Consider the following 23,703-nt stretch of genomic DNA (forward strand, 5'->3'; position numbering starts at 1 on the left):
ACATTAAGAGCTGCTAGACTTTACAGTGTCATGGCAGTTGCACATTTGATTTTGTTTTTCTTATAATTCCAGCCTCTGAAATGCAGCCAGGACTTAGACCTCTGCATTCCAGAGGTATTGAAGTATATATGCTGTGTAGTTTATATTCAGGTTTATTTGAATTTGAATTAATTGTTTGTGATCACTTATTCCTGGCTGTGATTCTTATGGAAATTTTGTCAAGTTAATTGTCATTTTGGGTGAGGTCCACTTTACCATTCATTTTAAAGAATGCACGGTAGATGTTGGATTACTATGTTATCAAGTATTAGACTCTTTCAATTAGCCTACTTTTTATTGGACTCAAATCTATTGAAATAAGGAAATTGGGGTTTGGTTAGCCCTGTTCAGAGCTAAATATTTTGGTAGAGGCCAGAAAATGCGTGGAAAATAAAAGAGACCAGTGGGAAGGAAGGAAAAGTGAATACCAAGTTGGCTTGGGTTCTGAGGTGCAGCAGATCCAGGTGGAACAAAAATCCAGTGATTAGAAAAGGTCTTTAGCCCATTCCTTTTTCCATGGAGAAGAATTTGATGGCCTGAAGGAAATACAGTTTTGAGCCTAAAGCCACTTACTTGAGTCTGTTAGCACAAGAAATGCCATTTTCAGCAGCCTGTTAGATTCACTTCTCTTCTGTTTTGTTCTGGGAGGCTTTCCAGGGCATTTTCTTCAAATGCTAGGATAGATATCTCTTGCTAGCTGGGTTCAGAGATCTGTCTTGTCTGCCCAGTGTTTCAGCACAGCTTTTTCTGCCTTTGAGTCAGCCAGGGCTTGGCAACAGCCCATCCTGTAAGCTTGCTTGGGATTATCGGTCCCAACTGGAGATCATCCTTACAGCAGCTCTTCAGATTACTAAGATATGTTTTTGGGGGGGGGCATCTGTAGTTCTTACTTTGTTCAAAGTACTTTTATTTAGATAGCTGGGTTTCTTTGTGTGGCTATGCTTGCTGTGTTAGTGATGTGTCTTGTGGGGTCTTTCCAGGATCTAAAACTCCTGCTATTCAGGCAATGAAAGAGGAGTCCTGAATGTCAGTGACCTCTAGAGGATCGCAGTGAAGATATAGTCACTGGTTTGAAATTGGCAGAAGCTATCCCAAGAGGTGATTGTCTTGTGTCTCTCATGACATTTGCCTTGTCTCAGCTCAACCGACTTTCCATAGAGAGCTCAAGAGGCAGCAGACCATGCTATCTGTCCCTTTGATGGAGTCGGACTCAAGTGTCACAGTTCTTTAGCCAAGTACATCAGCGCTTGATATGGCTTTTTCCTGTAGGATCTTAAATAAAACTAGTTTCATAGGATAGGCACTGCCTTCTTCAGTATTGTGATAGAGCTTGTTGTTGTTGCATGAGGTAGCATTACATGAGTAGCATCCAAAATGTAGTTGATGATTTTTAAAACCCTAATAATGTGAATTGTTAACTTGGGATCAGTTGCATGCCAAGAATGTGCTGATTTTCCAAGGACTTAATCTCAAACGTGATTATGAAGCAATTGCTTATAAATCTATTCTGAAATTGCTCCCGTATTTTCTGTGTTATATTGAATTGCTGTTCCTGTATCTCAAACGTGGTCTAAGAACTTGGCTGAAATATCACATCCTCTTTCCATATCATCTGTCTCTACAGGTTCTGGTTCACAGCTGGAATAATATAGATGTAGCAAATCAGGATTGCATTGTATACTTGTATTGCACAAGGAAACTGTAATTGTTATAGGCTCTAGATAGAGGCTTTAGCTGTGTACTTTCCTAAATATTGATGAGAAATCATCATTTGTTTCAAAAATATGTAATAAACATATAGATACATGCATGCATGCCTGAAGTATATATGTGCATGTGTGTATATTTGTGTAAATATATGTGAAGCACTCTTCCCATTACATTTCGTGTGTGTGTGTGTGTATGCATGTATTTATGTATATATATGTGAAATGCCCTCTTTTCACTGTTACATTTCAGAAGGTGAAGAGTGAGGGTCTTGTTGATTTGAGGTAGGTTTTTGTCCTGTAAGTAGTCTTTTGGAAGTAAGAAGGACATGTATTGAGGAGGCTTGTACCTCTGTAAACCTCTTATTTTCTGTTCAGGGTTTACACAACCAGGGGGAGTGCCTGCTTTCTGGACTAAGATGCAGGCTTCTCTCAACGTTGATATTTGCAGGTATCATGACAGTGGCTCCATTGTTCTCAAAATGTAAGAAGTAGATCAGTGTTATCTTTTACTTTTTTTTGTTCCTTTCTTGCAGTCTAAAACTTGTCCTAGGAATGTATTTTTCTTTACCTGGTCTGGTGTAGTAAATGGTGATGGTAATGATGGTGAGCTACCCAATGAAGAAGCTGTGCAAGATGTAAGGAATCAGATGCATTTGGTAGTACCTGAAATTTCAGTAGGGATGCAAAGGTGATACACAAGGCTAAAGATGGCAGTAAAGACTTCTGTTCTTCAGTAGAAGGTATTGCTTGGGTTTTGGACGGGTTCCAGAGTTAATTTTGCTCTTTTCTTTTGTGCACGAGGGCAGTGCTTGCAAGGCAAATTCATTAGCCTAGGAAGTATAACACTGGGAAACATTAAAGAGTTGCAAGGCAGTACAACAAGGATGGCATGCTGAATTTAATAATGGAAAAAAAATGAAGTGTTACCATACTGCTCCTACTGCAGCAATTTGACTGACAGGGGTCTTGAGGTAAGTGTTAGAAGAGGCCTCAGATGAGCACCTGTTCTAAAATATTACCATGTCTTTAAAAAATTATCAACCTACCTTATATTCTTTATAGAAAGACACAGCCTTTCCCCTTACGTCACTGCAGTGTAATACATTTAAATAATACACACTTGGATCACTTCTGTTGTTGTGTGGTCACATTCTTGTTGGCTATACCCACCTGCAAGCTGCTGCCTTCCTCTCATTATGCAATTCAGGTGTGCATGTGCATGTACATAAGTTGCTCTGAAAGTAATGCTTCCTATTTATTTCCATGGATTCAACAACAGATACAAAGACCGAAATAACAACACTGTTCAGAAGAGCAAATTCTCAGCTACAAAACACTATTTTTAAATATAGTCACCACCGTTAGCTATGCATTTTCACCAGCAACTGACACAAATCTGCATGCTACCTTTATTAAAAAATGTACACTAGTGGAGCTGACATGCTGTTGCCACTGCTGGAACGCACCCACTGCCTCACTGTGCTCACATTTACTGTTTGGTCTCTGTAAACATTCAGCAAATGCTGATGAATGTCAGTGAATGCAACTTTTTCTGCATGGAGGAATTCAATGATGCACCTTTGCTTTATATGAGCTTCCATGTCAGCTGCCATTGTGTCAGACTGCCCCCTCTGCTGCTATCTGTCATGTGGCAACAAAATGTAGCAGAATATTGGTGGGAAGGTTTAACCTCGACTGCCGTACCATCTACATCTGCCTCTGACATCATGGACCAACATAATAAAATAGGAGGTATTAGTTTCAGAGCAGCCTTTGTATATTTGCATACCTACAGACCTGTATAAAGATGTAGATGCAGGAGGAGGGGTTGAAGAGCTTTTAGCAAGCCTTGCTTTGTCCACTATCATCCTACAATGGCAGAACCTCCTATCTCTTTCTTACCTCAGGGATAATTAGTTGTGACCAGTTCTTTATTCACTCATGTTCTCAAGAACGGTGTATTGAAAGACAGAAATTAATCTGTTTACTGGAGACTAGAAGATTTGTGTTGGAGGCCCTTGACCCTCAAAACCTGTAATTAGACCACAGCAGGAAGAAAGGACACTACATAGTTCAAAATGAATCTTCCTCTATTTGATCACGGAGACTGGCATTGTCATATTCCTCATATGCCTTCAAAACAAATGTAGGGTCAATTTCTTCTCCATTCTGAACAAGAAGCGTTCAATTCCCATCCCAATCTATAGCTGATACACTTACGGTCTGAGTGGTATTTACTTTTCAGTTTACTGAGCTTATTTTCTTTTGGTTTAGCAGAAGAACTGGCAAAGTGCCACATTCATATTGATTTATTGAAAAAGGAAAAAAGCAGATGAATATGATTGAATATCCAGCTCTGCTAGAATTTATTTGTGGTGATGGTGAGCACTTCTTTGTAATAAGATCACAGGTTCTTTTAAGATAACACACTTCAGCTATGCATTTTTCTCTCCAGCAGCAGAGAATCTTGTTTCCAAAGGAGATAGCAAAAGTATTTGGATTGAGGATTGTGGAGTGCATGATATATATGGTAAAAGGCTTGTAAAACAAATTACTTGGACTGAATATGGATTTGTGGAGTTAGTTTTCCTCGTAATGTCTGTTCATGGGTCTTGTTGTGTATCTTCTGCGAACTGCTCATCGCTTTGCAGTTTAGGTCCAAATTTCTACTGTGAATTTTTTTTGAAGATCTGGAACACCCACTTCTAAACAAGAGGAGAGCATCTGTGAACAGCTGTATTCCTTTTTTATTTTCCTTACTAGCTGTGTTCTCGCTATTTCTGAGCTATGGCTGGTCCTGTGCTATTCTGTTTATATTCTATTGACATGCAGTACTGTTTGTGTCCATGATGCTGCCTTGCTTGACCTTTTATTTGCCTTCATTATCATGTATACTGAGTAATTGTCATTCCATGCCCCGGTCTTCCCCACTCCCATTTGTTTTAAGTCTCTACCATGTTACCTGGTATTGCACCATTACAAGGAAATGTGGCCAGATCTTCATAATTCTCATTAAAGAGGAAAACCAGAAGCTTTTCTTTTTCTGCTCCACACAGTTCCTTGTGTGTGAGCCTGTTCTTCAGCTCCTGTCATCAGAATGGACTGCCAGTATTTCTTTATCACGCTGATTCTCCATCTCCATTTGAAATCTTGCTTGGGGAGGGGAAAAAGAAGTCCTCCTTTGAGTTGTGCAGTTCTGTTGTCAAGAGCAGTAAAGCACGTGGGGTTGTATTTATGTATCAGAGGCTGACTGATAACAACGCTGTGCCAAAATAAGTCTTTCATTGCTAACAGTTGTTCTCTGATTTGTTTTTCTTTGTCCTCCTGTTTAGAATTTGGGATGGTTTCCTTGATATTTTCTGCAGCGTTGGCCTACTTCCCCTCACGCCCTCCGTTCCCTCCCAGTGTGGCTGCAGCTAGTCAGCGGCTTAGCTACAGGAGGAGCTTCTGCAGACTCTTAAGGTAGGTTCTGACCGAACTTCCACTGAAGAGATCAGCACCTGAATAAATGAACCAGTTCTGTTTCTGGTCAACTTCAGAGATTAATTAGTTTTCCTTAAATATAGAGTTTGAATTAAAAAAAAAAAAAAAAGAAAAAAAAAACATTATAAAGAAAGTGGCATCTTCAACTTTACAACTTTTGCTATCTGCTTAGATTTTAAGGTTTTTTTTTAAGGTTTTTGTAAAAACAATCCCTCCCTCTTTGTAGAATGTCTTGTGTAATGGAAATATAGTATCAAAGCAACTGTAACATCAATGTTCAATAATTGTGGAGGCCTGAGCCTGGTGTGTGGTAATGCACAGAGAAACTTGCTGGGGCAGAAAAAAATCTGTGATGCAGAGTATGATTGATTTCAGTGGGGAGGTTCAAGCTCTTGCTGCAGTTTTTAGCTTGTAGTAATGGGAGATGAATCTATATAAAATGGGCTGCTTAAAACTTGATATTGTTGGAACTTCAGGCACTATTGTTTTCTGTACTTTAAAAAAAAAACCCTGTTTAGTCAGCAAAACCAGCACCTCCTCTTATCATTGCTTTTATCTGGTGGGTTTAGAGGTTTTTGTTTCTGTTTGGAGGAGTAAAGTTCTTGGAAAAAAATGATTACTCCAATGTGTTCATGCTGAAATAGGCTGGTAGTTGGGAGAAGATGTGAATACAGCTGGCTGGTTAGTCTGCAAAGTGACCTACTCAGGATATTAAAAAATAGCAATTCCCCTGAGGATGCTTAGCACACCCAATAATGCTGTTAAACACCCAAGTTGGTGTGTAGTGAGACCCTGCCTGAGGGCTATGCTGTAAAAATGTTGCTGTTGAATAGAAATCCTAACAGCAACCAACTCTGCAGGTAAAATATAGAATTTCTGTTGCTGGTACTCTATTTGGGAGCTCTGTAACTACTATATTGCTTGTTCAGCATATTGTAAATACTGGGCCTGAGATACTGGTAAATTCAGGAGATTAGCAGCAAAACTGGTTTACCATTCACAGTCAACCAAACTTAGGAAAACCAAAGTCGAGACACAAGTAATCAGCATAGTTCATCATATTTCAAAGTCAGGTAGATCGTTGTCTTCCTTCCCTCTGGTCTTTATGCATTCTTCCATTCTACCCCTTATCAAAGGCACTTCTACATTCCTCTGTACATGCAACAATCAACAGTTCATCATTAAAACCACTTATCTTGGGGAGCCTTTCAGCACCAATCCATCAAGCTAGGTGGGGGTTTATAAAAGAAAAATATCTGCTGTGCTTCAAGATAAGTCCATCATCTGGTTCATTAGGCTTCTAACCTCTGTTGCCTGCCTAACCTAGACTTTGTGATTCTTGGAAAAGAGTCTTTCTTTAGACCTTGTGGTATAGGCTGAAGGCAATCAGCTGATGACTAGGAGGAAAATGTGATTTTTCTCCTTTGTTGCAGACTTGCCCCCTGGTAGGAGAACTATATGTGTATGGCATTCAGGATGTGTGTGAGCGGGTCAGCTGACTTCACCTAAATGTACACCAAAAAACATTCTTGAGAACAAGAGGTCTTCATCACTTCCCTCTTCTCTGCCCCAGGCTTCAGATTTTTGCTTCAAAAGAAAGCTGTGTAGCGTAACTTCACCACTGAAGTCATTGACCTCTTTTCTTGGGTGCCGAAGTGATCTGTGACTTCTTCACAGCTCCCAAGCTTCTTCATGCTTTTGGGTTGTTGAGCAGTCTTCTTCATGAGCTGCTTCACCCAGAGATGTGATATATAGGTCTTCTTAGGGTCAAGCATCCTCTGGAGGGGGCGTTCTTCAGAGCATGATTTTTTTTTCTCCTGTCTTGGAGGATTCCTGCTTCTGGCAGATTATAACAATTAGCTGATCTTGGGTTATCTCCTGATACCAATTTTCTGAGCCTGGGAGTCGACAGATTAGTCATGGTTTGGGAGCTAAGCCCAATTCTTTTAACAGTCTATCTCACACTGTGACAAGCCTAGTTTGAATTTCATTAGAAAAAAGTACTGTGCCCTTTCTCAGTTTCTTAGGTGAGGTAAATGTTTTTTTTTTTTTTCCTCATTTCAGAATATGACAAAAATTTCCATGGAAAAAAGTTCTCTTACAAGTAAATAGTTGATAATATTAAGAGAACAAACAGTGATTTTTTTGCTTTCAAATAATTAAATGCCATTAGCCAGTTGTGTACTTTTATATTTTCAAGGCACTGTGGTAAGCAGTTTTGAAATGTCGTGGTAGGGTTTTTGTGCATCATTACTTCTTTCATGAAACTTTCACATAACATCACTGTCCAGCCTGGAAACTGCTTGGAGCGTGTCTCATGTTAATAGACACTGTCAAGGTTATTCTGAAAATGCTGACTGACTTTGACGAGGCTCTCCTGTGAACCAGCCTGTCGTATGGATTGTAGTAACATTAAGTAGAATTCTGAAGAAAAACAACAACAAAACAGCAGAAGAAAAAGCCAATTTGGCATTCTAGCAGAATGATTTAACGGAGAGCCTAATGCTGATATCCTGTCATAAAGGCTGATATGATGGAAAACAGTCTAGGTTCACCAGCTGATGGTATGACAGACAGCACATTTTTCTATTTTCAGTGGTGCAGTTGCAAAATAGCAAAAACAAATACAAGTTGCTGAAGCCATGAGAAGTGAAGCTGATACTTAAGGCGCATGTTTCAATTGGCTTTGACACTTACTGTAGCCAGTGCTAGCTGTTGCTGTGCAAGGGGACTAAATGGCATCTGGTGACTGATGCCACTTTGTCACTGCCAGGCACCCTTTCTCCAGATTGGTTTCCTTAATAGGGAGACTGGGCAGAGTGGCAGTTTGGGGGCCTCTGTCACTGGAGGATGGTGTGATGCAGAGCTGGATCTCTGGTACTGGGACTAGAAGTTGAGTTGTGCCTGATGGAGCAGCTACCCCATGTGCCATTTTGTCACATTGCTTGAGTTAGAGAAGACCTGGGTCAAGTAAAGAACCAGGTGCTTATAGCTCAAAGTAGCTCATTAATGAAGTTCAGACAGGCAAAAAAATCATTCAAAGATTTTTGAATATTGAGCAAGTGTTATTTAGGAGCAACACATTCAAAGTTGTTACTTCTTTGCAACCTATAACATGGCTATATAATGTCCATGCAAAATGGGACTTTCCCTTTTATTTTATTCTGCAGATACTGGAATAGTTTTTACATGGGTAGGATTAAGTAACGTAAAACCTGCCTGAAGAGATGTCAGGATGACACAGGATAGACTAGGCTTAAAAGAGCAAAAAAGTTGTCAAGAAGACAGCAAATGCATTAGCATGTGGAGAAATATGAGCAGTGTGTGGAAGAGTTGGAAATCTGGTAGTTGTTTTTCTTTGCATTTAAAAAAAAAATAAATCTGACATGAATGATATTGAAAGAGCAGGATATGTTCATGTGATATAAATCTGTTATTCAAGATGAGGATGTGTGAAAAAGAACAGTGTGTAGAAAGAACAGAGCGCTGCCTAGAGTGCTTTGAGTCTTCCAAGGGAGTAAAATACTGTAGGCTGCAAACCTCTGAATATTTTGGGGAATGTTTTTCCCTCCCATTTGGCTTTTGTAACTATGTGCTATCAAGTGGCTGCTGCATACCAAGGAGCTGGTGCTACTGATCAATATCAAGCTTACGTAAATTGTCTAGGGGGAGGAAGGGGCCACGCTTTGTGTTTACACAGGGTAACCTGTGGGATAACCATGGGATCGCCATAAAATCTCTTCACTTAAAAGCATCATTGTTGGAGGAGTCCAGAGTATGTTTCCTGTTTTTATTCCCAGATTGAAACATTTTAGAGGAAAAGCTGGATCTACCATTGCAAGGGTGCTGCATTTCACTTTGGTTACAGTGATGAGAGGATGAGATGGGTTGGGGTTGGTGGTGATTTTTGTCTGGCAGCTTTGTAGTTGTGTATGGTGAAGGTGATAGCACAACTTTGCGTAATGTTTTGCTGAATACTGAAGGTTGATTAATTTTAATTGGGGAAATAAAGCAAACATGTTGAGTATTTAGACAGAATATTACACTTGTCTCTGTGTTTTGATAGCTCAAACTGTCAGAATTTTCCACTGTTGCAGTTGTATCCGCCTTAATATGAAAGCCCTCCTTCTCAACAAAACAAAAAGAAGTAAAATCACCTTTCAAAAGAAAAATTTTTTAAACAGTGCAAAGCTCTGATTTTATGCTTGAAATATGCTTTTCCTAAATTGAATTAGTGCTTTTTGTTCCTAACATACACTTAGCCTGAATAGGCTGCCCATTCAGATGCAGAAGAATTGCTTGCGGAAATGAGAAACATACGAGCCCAGCACATGATGAAAATGGCTGGATGTGGAGAGACTGGCTTTTCTTAATGTCACAGTGCTAAGGCAGTAACACCCCAGCCACTTGGATTGTAGTGACTTGTCTGGATATCTTTGTTGTTTTTCCTGGCTCTCTCGTTCTTCAGACCTCTGCTATTTTTCTTGATGGGCAGAATATAGATTGTGGCTGTAATTTACTCTAGCAGCTATTCTTCGTGCAATTTCTAATATAAGCTGCAGCTAATTGCATTTGTTTTGTTTTCATAGCAATTTCCGATTCTTGATGATTGCTTTAGCCTATGCTATACCACTGGGTGTTTTCTCTGGCTGGTCAGGCGTTCTGGATTTGATATTAACACCAGTTCATGTAAGCCAAGTAAGTATCTCCTGACTGATAATCAACAGCTATTTTGTAAGTGGCATGTTTTTATTTTGCACTAACATACAATTTTATCAGGTTTTTATAATACATATGAACCACTTTTATACCGAAATGTTAAACAAAATAAACTATAGCTTTGGCATTCCAAGCTGTCAAGATCCTTCCTGCTGACTCTCAGCTAGTGGTTTGTAGTTTCAGAGCTGTGTACGCCTCTTGACAAGAGTGAAGAGGCAGATAAACAAATGGGAGTACTGTTGGCTGCTGCACCTTTAGTAATAGAAAATAATGTTTACCAGATGAAAAGGATGAAATGGGGAAAAGAGGATTTCTAAGCTTTTGATAGAGTACAGTTAAAATCGAGAGGACATTAATTGGATGATTCCATGAAGAGGGATCACATTTAGGGCATAGGCTAATTAGTCATACTTCTTTTTGTAGTAAATTTTATTTAAAATACTCTTTTAAAGGTCTTGCATCTCATGTTGATGTTGAGGGAGTGGGGCATGGGATGAATTTGCTAGCAGTCTGCAGCCCCTGTGCACCATTTGCTTTGAAAATAACATCACCTTACTTTCTCTAACACATTTCTTTATTTTTCTTTTTTTCTGTCAGGTAGATGCAGGCTGGATTGGATTTTGGTCTATAGTTGGAGGTTGTGTTGTTGGCATAGCAATGGCAAGGTAGGAATAATTTCATCCACTTCTTTTCGTTCGGCTTATGCTTTTAATAATATAACTTGGTTTTTCTCATCTTTTAGATACTTGAAATGGCAAATGCATAGTTCTGGGATTATGTGTTTGTTGTAGAGCAGTGTATTTATATATTCCATGTTACTGCTCTCAGGGTTGAGTGCTACATGCTTATGCCTTGATTCAACAGGTTCTACAAGCACTACCTATATGTTCTTTTAAAATGGTTATTGCGAATTCAGCTGCCTGCTATTAGGGAGAATCCATTATAGCCCATTTGGAAATCATTGAAGAAATAGCGTCTGTCTCATTCCATCAATAATTTTGGGCATATTGATTCCTGAAGAGACATTGAGAATGTAGCACAGGCAAGTTAGACACAATAATTGTACATTCCACCACAGAGAAATTACTCTGGGCCTGTTTTGTCAGGTTGCTGGATTTCTGTATAGCTTTTTTTCTTTTTTTCTTTTTTTTTTTTTTTGCTATACTGCTATGGGTTGCACTATGGCTGCACCTATACTTTTTGTGTATCCAGACACAGATATCTGTGGCCATCGTGAATACCTAATGATCTGAAAAGTGGAAAAAGAAGGAATGGGTTGCCATTCCTAAAGGCTGCTGCTTTTTTAAAATTCAATTAGAGGTGGAGAGAAAGTTTTTCTGGAGGTACTTGAGCAGTGCATTTATAAAACTGCTTAAAACCAGCTGCATGTTCCCTTTGCACCTGGATTTCTAAGTGCTACCTTGGCTTCTTTATGCCCACTGTGGTTCTGCAACAAGTTCAGCAAAAAGTGCAGGGATCTGTCATAGCTGTTATTGTGGGATTGTGGAAAAGTCATCATCTTAGGACAGAAACTAGAGATTTCTTCTACTCTTTTTTAACTTTACATCATAAAATCATTAAGATTGGAAAAGGCCTCTAATATCCTCTAGTCCAACTTTATACCCACCACCAATATTTCCCACTAATGTCCCGCATACTGTCCTTCAAATGTCTCTCTGGCCCACCCCTCTGCCTGGAATGAAGCATCTTCGGAGTACACAATACATAAAAATGTGAGGTTTCTCATCCTAATGTTTTGCATGCTGCCTAGCAGCTGTGGTGGAAGAAGAGGAAAAATCGCCTGACTTAGGGAGGAGAAACAGCTATGTCTCTGTGGTCCTCTCCAGATGCAGACAGAAGGGCTTAGTCTATCAAAACAAAGTCATACCCTATTTTCTTCAAAAAGGAGGGTCTTTTTTGATTGCCAGAGCTCAGATATGAGGTTTAGTTTCTAAGAGAAGTAGATGTTTAAAACTACCTGCTGTAAGTGATCTGGATGCTGTAGCTGGTTACCCGATGTTAACAGGTGCCATGCCAACTTAATCCTTTCTATCATGGGTTAACCTCTCCTATATTTGTCAATTTCAGTAGTAGAGAGGCACCCTTAACATTCACATTGTTAGGAGAGAATCTGCTGACTCAGTGCCAACATGTGAATCTCAATTTTTATGGTAAATTAATTTATTTAATATATTGTCCAGATTAAGTTTCAGGAAATGCTGACAATCTCCTTAACTGCTTCAAAATTGATTTCAGACCTCATTGAATACCAGTACTTTGTAGCATCCAGAGATTTGCTTTTAGGTAAACTGAAAGCATAAAATATCAACAGCCTCTCTCCAAATATGTCTGTCTAACTCGGCCAATACATAGTTCAAATGGGTGGGTTTGCACACACACTGTGAGGGAGGGGGTGATTTGTCACTCATGATGGATGGCTCTCCCTCTTAGCTCTATTCAGCATTTATCTGTGTAGGGCTGAATCAATGACGAGTCTGACTGTAATCTGCTGAAAGTTGTAATTAGGAAAATTAAGTAATGATTCTTGTCAAGGGTGACAAGCTGATGTATTTCGGTGTCAGAACTATGATGTACCAGGCAAGCAGCTCTCTCCCTTCACCACTCCTCAGGAAGCCAGATTTTTTTTTTCCTATTACTTTTTCCACTAATTTATCAAAGCAGTATTGGTACAGCTTAGGAATCTGCTCTTCACATTTTTGGCAATGCAGATTCTACTATTTAGAACAGTAACAATCCAAGGCTCGCACTGGAGCATTTGTTCCTGCACGTCACAGTAGGTGTTTAGATCATCTGTATTTAAAGTTGTGCCCAGCTTGGAAACACATTTATCTAATTTTCCAAATGGTATGAGTTTTCCTCAGCACGATACATAAATCCAACTGCTGCTGCTGTCCTGATAGACATGAATCTTAGATATGTTTAGCTAATTTGTATGATGCATTTTTCTAATTGAAAAGCCTGGGCTATTCTGGGCAGCTGGCAAGTGTTTTACCCCTTGCTGGCAGCTTTCGAATGATACTGGCTTGAAGGAAAGCAATGTCGAAGAGGCATGTTCATATTATTGCATGGCAACATAAATCTATTCCCTTTCCTCAAAAAATTTCTGGCCACATTTACTAATGATGCTAGATATTTCTGAGGTTTTGTCATTCACAGCTCAATCTTTCTTTCTGCTTTTAACCTGCAACGTTAGTCAAAATGCTGAAACTTTATGACATGGTGATAATTTCCTTAGCAACAGACGATGTTGTCAGCAACGCAGGTTTGTGACTTTAGCTATAGGATCCAGCCTAGGGCTGATTTTCTGGGTTACAGGAGGCTGCTACCAACCGTAGGCACAGAGATCTGTGTCCTGGGGGTGATAAGGGGAAGCATATGCCATCTGTCCTGGTGCACCTACCTCTTTAGCAGATTCAGACATTCCCATACGTGCTAGATGGTGAAGAAAAATTGTGGGGATAGAGGGAACAGTGATTTTTGTCTGCCAACAGGCAAAGCAGGGAGTCTTTGGGAAAGAAGTCTGAAGTTGACATGTTGAGAAGCTTTTAAAATTGCTGATTTTGACCTTAGTGGTCCTGAAGAATAATTAAAGAAACTGACAAACTACTGAGAAGAGGTGATCCTGATTGCTGGATATGAATTGTCAGAAAAACACAACAGAAGCAGCTAGCCTCTGACTACTGGGGATTAATGCATAAGCCACTTAACACTGCAGTCGTAAACTTTTAAGCTTATATACAGCATTGATCTCCCTCTTGTGCTTATTAAATTACTTGCTGCTAAATTCAATGTGGAATTAAAGCTTAGGGAGAATCAAAATAAGAGGAAAGAAGTGAATTTTCGCAGGTGTCATTACTCATACATCTCTTTATGGTCTATAAGGAGCTAGGATTCCTAGTCTTCAGAATGTAGCATTTGTTTGTTACATCAAGTAGGCTGTATAGTATCTGCCTGTGAAGTAATACTTCTCAAGGCAGAAAAGGCAATTTGTTTGTTGTGAACCAACCTAGGTGGATTGTGCTGCCATCAGCCTAATAGAAGTAGGAGACTATGAGTGCAGAATACATTCTTTTGACATATGTCCAGCCCAGAGTCATATTCCTAACCTACAGAAAATTACTAGTGGGGAAATGACATTGCTTTTTCTTTTTTAGTATCCAAGTTGAAATCCCTTTGGAAAAGAGCATTAGCACTGATAATTATGCTGTGTGAGTGCTGCTCGAATGCATTATGTTGTCTTGAAAGAAAAATGAAAAAAGATGAGGAAAAAAGCAATTGAACCATCTCATGGTATAAAGATCACATTTTCCTATGTATAACAGACTGCCCAAGGACTTGTGATGGTGTCCCCCAGATTATCATTGGGACAGGTGTGTAGACGGGGCTGGCACAAAGACCAGGGAAATCTGGTCTGGAACGTTTCAACCCAAAACAGCCACTGGCAGAGTGACTGTGTGTGAGGAGTTCCTAATTTGGCTGAGCCACTGAGAGCTCCATCACGAATTTCTTTGAGGATCAGAAATTGTTCTTCCACCTAGGGATTCTAGTGTAGGGAGTTTTGTTGTTTCCAATAGGAATGAGTCTTGAAAGTTAACTATGTCTTGAATGAAATGCATCAGCCTACTCATATGTTAATTGTGCAGTGTGTCTGCCAAGGGAGACTGGCAAACACTGGCAAAACAGCAGTGCGAGTATTGCTGTGATGTTATGTCCAACAAATGCAAGAGAAAAAAAAATCCTCCCTACATACCAAGTATTTTCAATTGATGCCTTGAGAATTTCTTGTTTTGGTTGTTATTTTGTGACAGCTAGAAAATCTATGGCTCTTCATCTTGACAGCTAGAAATATCACCATTCTATAAAAAGCATTTATTTTTATTTCTGAGTGTGAGAAATGATTTTTAATTTGTTTTTATGGTTTCTAAAGTGTTTAATGAGAATTTACTGAATTAATTGTCAACCATCATGTTTAAGTAATGTGAAAGTTAGCATTTGTACTGCTCTGATCTGTGGGTGCTTTTTTTGTTTTGTTTTAGATTTGCAGATTTTATCAGGGGCATGCTGAAATTTATTCTGCTGCTGCTTTTATCTGGAGCAACGTTAGCATCAACCTGGTTCACTCTCACCTGTCTAACTAGTGTCACCCATCTGCCTTTAACCACAGGTATTGACAATGACTTTAATTTGTGTTATTTATAGTCTGTATTGCAGGTGTATTCTTGCAGTCTTAAGTCAACTATATAATAAGTTGGTCAGGTATCCTTAGCAATATGGTAATTTTACTAAAATCAAAAGAAAAGGCTTGGAAAATCCTTGTGTATTCTGTAAGGATCTAAGTTGCTTCATACAAGGATTAAGACCAAACAAAAAATAGTAGAGTAACCTAGACTACACATTTAGGATTTATTTTGGGACTGTATACTTTTCTTTTGCTAGTGTTTAGGAGTAGCAATGGTGATTAATAATAATAATAAAAATCATAATCCTATGAATGGGAGTAGTGTTGCATATAATAAGAAATAGTGACTTGTCTAGGAATGTAGGGCTTTGAAACTTGCATTAATGGTTGCAAACATGCTGCAGTTTAAACTGAGGTGAGCCGTGGTATCCTCATCTATCTGTCACCACAATATGCTGTCCTTTTTTTTCTTTTCCACTGGTAGTATCTACGTGCAGGTTCAGGGGACAACTCTAGCCCCAAATTTACTCATCCTTCACCTCAGAAGGATGAAAAATAGCTGTTGATTGAAGTCAAGGAAGAGATCAGAGCTCTACTCAGATTTCCAGTTGGCTGTACCCTTATTTGAAAATCAGCACTTTTTTTTTTTCTAAATCTGCTCTTCACCTTCCTATCTGCACCAAAGGAATGATACACCCTTGATTCCAAGGCCTTCATCCAGCAGAGTAATGAGTTATAGTAAACTAAACCATCAAAACTTAAAAAATGTGGTTTTTCTTTCCTGTATTTAATAAAGAGGTTGTAGTGGAAAGTATTACATAAAATATTCCTTTATTCAAATTAAATTTTACTTTTAGTAAATGTTCTTGGCACGTTGCACGTGTCACAACTATAAACCAGGAGCGGGTACAGCAAATTGAAATACATGATCAATTCAGAAGAGAATTGCAGTCTCTGGATGGTGATTGGTCAGATTCAGGATTTATCTTGTGATTCCAGCTTTCTTCCAAAAAAATTTCTCCTGAAATAAAACTTAGTAAATAAATCAGACCTCATGGTGGTTGTCATAACAAATGACTACACTTTTCTTCTCCATCAAAGCAAAAATAAATGCCGTAAAAGCTCTTACTTTTTGTGCTTGTCTGCTTCATTGCTACAAGCCTGCAGTAATGTAAACTTGTACAGTAACTCTATCCTCTGAATTGATGCAACAAGCCAAATGTCCCTTCAAGTCTATGCATAAGAATGAAGCGGAGAGGTTTTCAGAAGGTGAAAGTCATTACGGATGTATTCGCCAATGATCCAAAACAAAACCCAACTCTCATTTACTTTTTTTTGTCAAAGTGCTCAGCATGCAGTATAGAGGAATTCCTACTTGTCCAGAGCATATTTGTGCATTACTGTCATTATTGTGGCGTTTTTTGTTTTGCTTTTAGTTTTGTTTTTGTTAGGTCTGCCACTGTCAAGGCATAAGAGTACCTTATTAGTATTAGGATATTTAGCATATCATATGAAGTATGCTGAATTTAACATCCCGTGATAAAAATGCAGAAATTGAATTCTTCTTTTCATGCATGTTTGTTCCAAAATGAGTAGTTCCTTACTTTGAATTGTAAATTATCTGTTGGGTTTTTCAATCTGCAGTGTTCGTACACATTTCCCTGGAAACGTGGAACCCTTTCCTGTAAAACAAAAGATTATTTTGAATAGAAATGCCATCAATGTGGTGCATACCTCTGGAAAAAGAGTCAGCCAGGCCATTAGGCATCAAGGCCTGATGTGTAGCCACCAAATTGTTTCTTTTTTTTACTCCTTTGTCATAATGTTTAAACTTCATAGATAATTTGGGGAGGTTTTGTATCAGCTTTTTCTGTTAAAGTTCATATAAAATAGATGTGCCTGTTTAATTTAGATCCTCATGCACAGAAAAGCAGTGGTATATCTTTATGAAATACAGTGTTATGGATGAAAACACACAAGCTATTTAAGCTAATTTATGGAACTTCATGCTAGATTATTCCTCAACATAATGATGCGGTACGATGATGACCCGTGCATTCCACAGTAATTGGGAGAAATGGTACATTTGAATTGATTTTGATGAGCTTCTTTCTTGTTTTGTTTTTTTTTTCTTTTAATTAAAAATTGAGATGTAGAGTATATCAGCGAAAATATAAAAGTCTACTGCAAGCCATTGTCTGCCAGCTTAGTGTGGTTTGAGATAGCTGGCTAGGATAGAAGTCACTCTATATACCTAGTTGACCAGTGTCAACAGTAGCCTTCCAGGTAGTTGTCCTCTGAGTGTTTTTGTATGGTTGGAAGCTGGGCAAAACAAAACTCATCACAGTGGAGTTTTTTGTTTGTCTGTACATTTCTGTGGTTGTTGTTTGTAGTAAAGTTTGTGTAATGCTACCTCAGAGCTACTTTGCAGGCCTTGCTGAAAACCTGCTGCAACACAGTGATTATGTTACTGGGGGCAACAGGATGTGATGAAGCCAAGGAGGTGATAGTAAGGCTCTTTGGCTTCTTTCTGTCCTGTGGCAAAGAACTCAAGTGTTTGGCTCGGCGGTGCTGCTCTGCAAGTGATGGGTCTTGAACCACACTTGTCACACAATCTTATTCAGATGCTGAGGCAGAGCAAGCAGAGTTCAGAGCTGACTGTTGAGAAAACTTGTGTGTGTACCTTTGATCTTGTAAGGATACTTGGCCTTCCAACAAGCTTCCGTTTTGTGAGGGGTTCCCTCTCTCATTCTCCCTCTGATGTTCTCTTGAACAGGTCAGTGTTGGCCCTACAAAATCACAGGCATTACCATGTTCATGAGTATCTGGAGACTCCTGAAATACCCACATGACCTGGTAGAGTGCTGGTACATTTTAAGACCAGCCAGTGGATGTGATGAGGAAGCATAATACCTCGTGGGCGTCTTTATACTGATCAAGGTGTTAGTGAGGGCTTCACCCTAGAGATGAAGGCAGGTTCATCTCAGCTGATAGCTGATTGATCCACAGGTAATGTTTGCATCCATAGGTGGACCTTGCCAGTGATTTCACCAAGTCCAAAAATAGTGTTTTCCTTTAGTAGGTGGATATTGCATAGCATAAGTACTTGTTCCCCTTTCTGAAAACCCCTTTCTTGTTCTCTCATCTGGTCACTGGACTATTTCCTCACCTGGCTATGTTTGCATGCAGGCAGGCTTTTGAAATGCTGAAACGAGAGAGTTTGGCTGATTATTCATACTAAAAGAAGGGGAAGGAAATATCTAAAGACTATTTTTTTTCCCAAAAACAAACAAAAAACCTCTTTTAATCAATATACTTTGTAGCACTTGTAGTAATGTCTAATTCAAATACTGGAGGAGGAATTGTATTTGAAAAAATAGTCACAGCGAAGAGTTTCATCCTGCACTTGTTTGTATAATGCACTCCTAATTCCTTATAAATAGGCACAACATCATCTAAAGATCTCCTATAAAAATGTAATTACTTAGAATGGAGACCTTTAATGTAGATATTAAAAATCAATGACTGCTTTGTGTTTCCTTTAAATTATACTGTTTAATGTTGTTTGTATTGTGTAATACGTGCACTGCTTTGCATTATCATGCAGAGTTTTTCCTCCTGCCACAGGGTGAGACAAGTTTTATCTCAGTTGCTGACTTCTTAATATATCTCCCAAAGACTTTAGGGAAGGTGTATTTGGAGTCATGTGCATGAGCCATAATAGAATCAGAACTGCCAGTGTGGAGAAACAGAAAGCAAAGCAATAATAAGTGCCATCATAGGTGCTCTATCTTCTATCTCAAACACCTCTCATCAGCTAATCATAGCTCTTAAAAATCCTTCGTTCTGAAATTAGTTTTTGTTTTAAGCAAGATTGAATTTTCTTTTAAGAAATTTTCATGTATATTATTTGCATTTTTCAGCTCGTTTCAAAGACCGTTTGCATAGACACTGGGTATTAAAATAGTTTTCTCCGTTGAATTCCCAATGCAGCTGCTGATCTCTCTTTCTCTGTGCCAAGCCCATTGTTAGTTTGCTTTGTACTGAACTTCATTATGTGAATTTATGTACAAAGGGAGGCTTTGACCCCAAATAATTGTGTAACGCATTGTAATGCCAGTTTCAGTATCTTGTCACTTTGCGTAGCTGGTAGTATCTCTGGATACAAATGCTAGCATTTTCTAAAAATTGATATGCGGTGCTGGTTGCTTGCAGCTCAGATGGAATGTTTTCAGCCTAGCATATCAAGAATATTCTAATATTTATGAGCACATTCAGCAGAATTCTGCTTTACAGAATCTTTAGTGGTGCTGCTTGGCAGATACTCTGAATACTGTGGCAACTCCATGAGTTGATTACTGTATTTAGGTTAAGCAGTCTAAGCATTATTTTTCAGATTCAGCAGATCGAACATTATAAACACATCTGTCTTCCGATCCTCATCTGCGAAGCACAGTATTGAAAAAGAGGAATATTAGTTATGTAATACTGATTGTTTCATTATTTGACTTTAATTTCTTCACTATAAACAAGACCTACTAAGCCATGCTGCCTCAAATGATAAAATAGGCCTGAAAACATGGAAACTGAGGTTTGTTTTTTATTTCTAGCTTCAGCATTCGCCTGTTGCTTATGGCTGTGGGTAGGTCTCTTGGTAGGTCTTATTACTCCCCCTCCTGTTGTACTTTTCCAACTCTAAGTTTGCAGTAATGACCTTGGTATTCCTGATGGGGGGAGGGGGGTGAAGATCACTCACCAATTTCTTCTGTTTTTTTAATAAAGTGAATACTCTGCTTTCCAAGTAAGTTCTACTTGCTTTTCTCTCAGGAAGTATATTGAACAAATGCAATTTGGTCAAATTTTTGTTTACTTTTATAGCTATATCATGAGATAAGAATTTGATCAGCACATGCCGGAATACAGATTTATGCAATGAGGCATATTGATGTTATAAATACAGAGTATAGAGACATCCTTCTACTGGTTTTGTTTTGTTTTGTTTTCTCTTTATGGTATTGTTCCTATAAGTGATTTATGGTAAAAATTGATGTCCTACCTTGGGGCAGTCTCATGGAAAAAATTGAAGGCAACTTCTTCAACGACTGTTCTTAACGTTGCCTATAGCAAGGATTAAGTTATAGAGAAGTTTCTCTCTACTTTAAGAGACTTGAGGGAGTTTGATAGGAACTAACTTTGACTTGTTTAGCTCTCTTGTGAAAGTACTGCAGTCCACGAAGTATTCATCCGCATAAGGCATTATCTTTTCATTTGGCATTTGGGATGCTATTATAACCAACAATAACAAAATGCCCTAGATCTCTGTAGGCTTCACTTTAAATTGTATGCTATGCCCATGAGGAATGTTAAGTTGTATTTACTTTCCTGTTTATCTATATGAAGTTTGTGCGAGTCTTGTCTCAGTTTGCCTGAGAAATATTGCAAAATGTACAGTATTGAAGAGTTCTGTCAAAGGACTTTGGAAGAAGATGCTTCTTTGTACTCAATACTGCGTTAGTGCCTGCGTTTCTGTAGTAAATGTATCTGCAAAATACTTCTTTAAAAAATGAAATGGTAATGTTTCATATTGTTCATTGGAAATCATCCAAGTTGTATGTGCCAACAGGATGATAAGAACCATTTAGACTGGTGGAGATCCTTCCATTAATTTAATTGAGTTTTGGATTGGGCTCTGCAGTTGTAGATTAGTGATGGTGTATTTTAAAATGAAATTTGTGAACGCATTTCAGGACATCCTGGGAAGTTCTGGGAATTTGACTGAATGTCTGAGAGAGAAATGCAAGACACTTTGTGCTGTGTTGCGAGCTCATCCAGGAACAAACAAGTGGACGCTGTCATTTAAATCCTTTCCGTGTTCTAACTCCTAATTTACTTGTTTCTAGTGCAAGCTCTTGCGACAGCGGGTAGCTGGGAGGAAATAAAGTCTGTTTCTGGGATACAGACATTAATTTATCTTCCTGTAGCTAACGACTTGCAGTAGATAGGAAGCTGGAATGGAACCTGATTACTTACAGCTTTCTCTTTTTTGTGATAAGCCACTGTGGCAACATCAGTCCCAAATCACTGCCTCACTTAATCTAACTGGTAACATCTGTAGTGACATTATCATGACTCACTTTGTTCCTTGCTTTCTTCCTGCATTGCACCTCAAGCAGGAATATTGCATGGCTGAAGGGCATTGGTGGCTCCAGCCAGGGTAGCTCCAGGCCAGTTCTCTAAAGCAGCTGTACTTGGGTGGGCATGTTGCTTTTCCTGTTCTGCTTTGCAGCGATTGGTGTGTGAAATAGCTGCCCTGATCTTTACAATGTGACATTAATGGAAGTAGCTTAAAGAAACCCAGCCCAGTTCTGTTATTCATGGATGCCCGCAGCTGCCACTATCTCAGGTGCACTTTCATACCAATAGTGTGACACAGTTCCCCAGAGTATGCTTCCGTCCAAGCATGTGCATGCTAGTTGTTTGTCTTTAATAGAATTTAGAGCATAACACTAGCTTCTTGGCAAATCATTTTTATTTATTTATTTATTTAATAAAGTTGTCAGTGCTTTCATATCCTTATATTCATTTCCATGGACTGTCATCGAGATTGTCTTAATCGAAAAAGCATTTCCTGTAACTTCAGCAGCTGTTCTCCTGCAGTATAAAATCCTGGTAGTTATGTTCATTTGGCGCAAGGTCACTGCAGTAGGAAGGAAATGGTCACCATGAATAGGTGGTATTCTCCCTGCTACAGTGCCTTGTTGCCCTTGAGCAGGAATGTTAGGTGTGAGCTGCTTAGTGTGTGAAGGAAACGTCTGGAGATCCCCTCAGTTTGGAGGCATGCTGTCTCCCTGGTCTGCCTGCTGGGATTCGAGAGGGAACATCAGTCATGCTGCAAAGATGCTGTGAGCAGCCCCACTTCTGGTGGTGCTCATTGTAACAGCCAGCAGCTTGATGACTATTTCCACTGTGTGATGTTAGAATATGGAAATCCTCTTTGCAATTACGTGCTTTTGTTGGCTTTTTTTTTTTCTTTTGGGAAAGTTCTGGATGTTTTCTAGAAGTTGCAAATAGTTATCTATGGGTATCTTTAATGGAAGGTAACAAGTAGCAGATGTTCATTTGTCTTTAGAGATTCCTTGCATTTCATTGCTGTGTTGGTTTCTCAAGCCAACACAGATTTCCAATAGCTAAATTCCACATTCAGATTTGCTGTGTACATCTGAAAGCAGTTACAGAGCAATAGAGCAATATGCACTAACATCCTCTTATTGGAGGTTTACACAAGTTGTGTTTATTTATTTATTTTTCTTGAGACCCAGAACATTCTGGTATATCTGGGGGGAAAAAAAAAGAAAGCAGAGGGGCCAGCAGTCCTGAAGTTACACCATCTATATCACCTCTTCTGTCTTCCTTTTCTTGTCCAGGCAAATCCTCTGTAGAGAAAGCATTATGTCTCTGCGCCTTGGGAGCGAACCACATCAAATGAAGGATCTGATAGATAACCCTTTCTGCTGTATCTTTTAATGCCTTGATCTCTTTTCCATGATTCTTCATATTTTAACAAATTGTGATGTTAGGCTTTTTTTTTTTTAAACTGGAAGTTTCCTGCTTCCTAACAGCTTTCCAGTTGGAAGACTGAGCAGACTTTTCAGTTCTCCTCTTTCTAAGATAGAAGAAAGCAAAATTAAACTGAAAATGCATTGTCTACTTTATATAAACATAGATGTCTGTACTGGGGGGAAAAAAAACATAAGAATTTAGTAGCAAACTGTAGTGAGAAGATGCTATAGAAAGTTTTCCTATGACTTAATGCTTTTGCATCTGAAAAAAATACTCTTTATGTTATCTTGTCACTTTGGTGGAAACCTGAGAAATTAATTTCCTTACCTATATGCCTTATAATTGTTTTCTTATGCCATAGAATCATGGAATTGTAGAATGGTTTGTGTTGGAAGGGACCTTTAAGATCACCTAGTTCCAACCCTGTGCTGTAGGCAGGGACACCTCCCTCTAGACCAGGTTGCTCACAGTTGCATCCATCCTGGCCTTGATTCCAGGAAGGGGGCATTCACAGCCTTGCTGGGCAACCTGTTCCACTGTCTCACCAACCATCACAGTACAGAATTTCTTCCTCATATCTAGTCTAGATCTATCCTCTTCCTCTTTCCATCTACACTCTACCTCACACCTTATTTTCTTGACTGGTAACTCAGATTAGGCTGTTGGTCCAGATGTCATCCTGTTTCTTAGACAGAACTTAGCAAACTTATTTCTATTTCAGTACTAAGTTCTTCTGAGATTTTCTATTTTTCATAAATAAAGTATTTGGCAGCGTTAGAAATCATGGAGTAAAATATTTGAGGGTACTGAAGAAACATCTGTATTCTTCTGATATTCATCCAAGACAAATAAGCTATACAGTAGTGAAATATCTGCCTTATCAAATATGTCCCATTCCTTCTAGGCGGTGGGTGCCCTTCCTTTCCTGTTGAAGCCAAATGGGATTCAACATGTTGCCACTCAGGCTGTGATGAATACTAACGTCTTGTTATC

General features: G+C 38.9%; 1 protein-coding gene across 1 annotated transcript in view; it reads left to right on the forward strand.

The window, feature by feature from the left end:
• DIRC2 (disrupted in renal carcinoma 2) overlaps window positions 1-23,703 on the forward strand; it is a 58,122-nt gene that overhangs the window by 28,882 nt on the left and 5,537 nt on the right. The window contains exons 4-7 of the mRNA XM_015290001.4: window positions 5,081-5,210; window positions 9,821-9,929; window positions 10,548-10,615; window positions 15,008-15,135. Coding sequence (XP_015145487.2) covers window positions 5,081-5,210; window positions 9,821-9,929; window positions 10,548-10,615; window positions 15,008-15,135 — 435 coding nt within the window. The remainder of the gene's footprint in view (window positions 1-5,080; window positions 5,211-9,820; window positions 9,930-10,547; window positions 10,616-15,007; window positions 15,136-23,703) is intronic.

This window comes from Gallus gallus, chromosome 7, assembly GCF_016699485.2.
Source record: "Gallus gallus isolate bGalGal1 chromosome 7, bGalGal1.mat.broiler.GRCg7b, whole genome shotgun sequence".
NCBI lineage: Eukaryota > Metazoa > Chordata > Aves > Galliformes > Phasianidae > Gallus > Gallus gallus.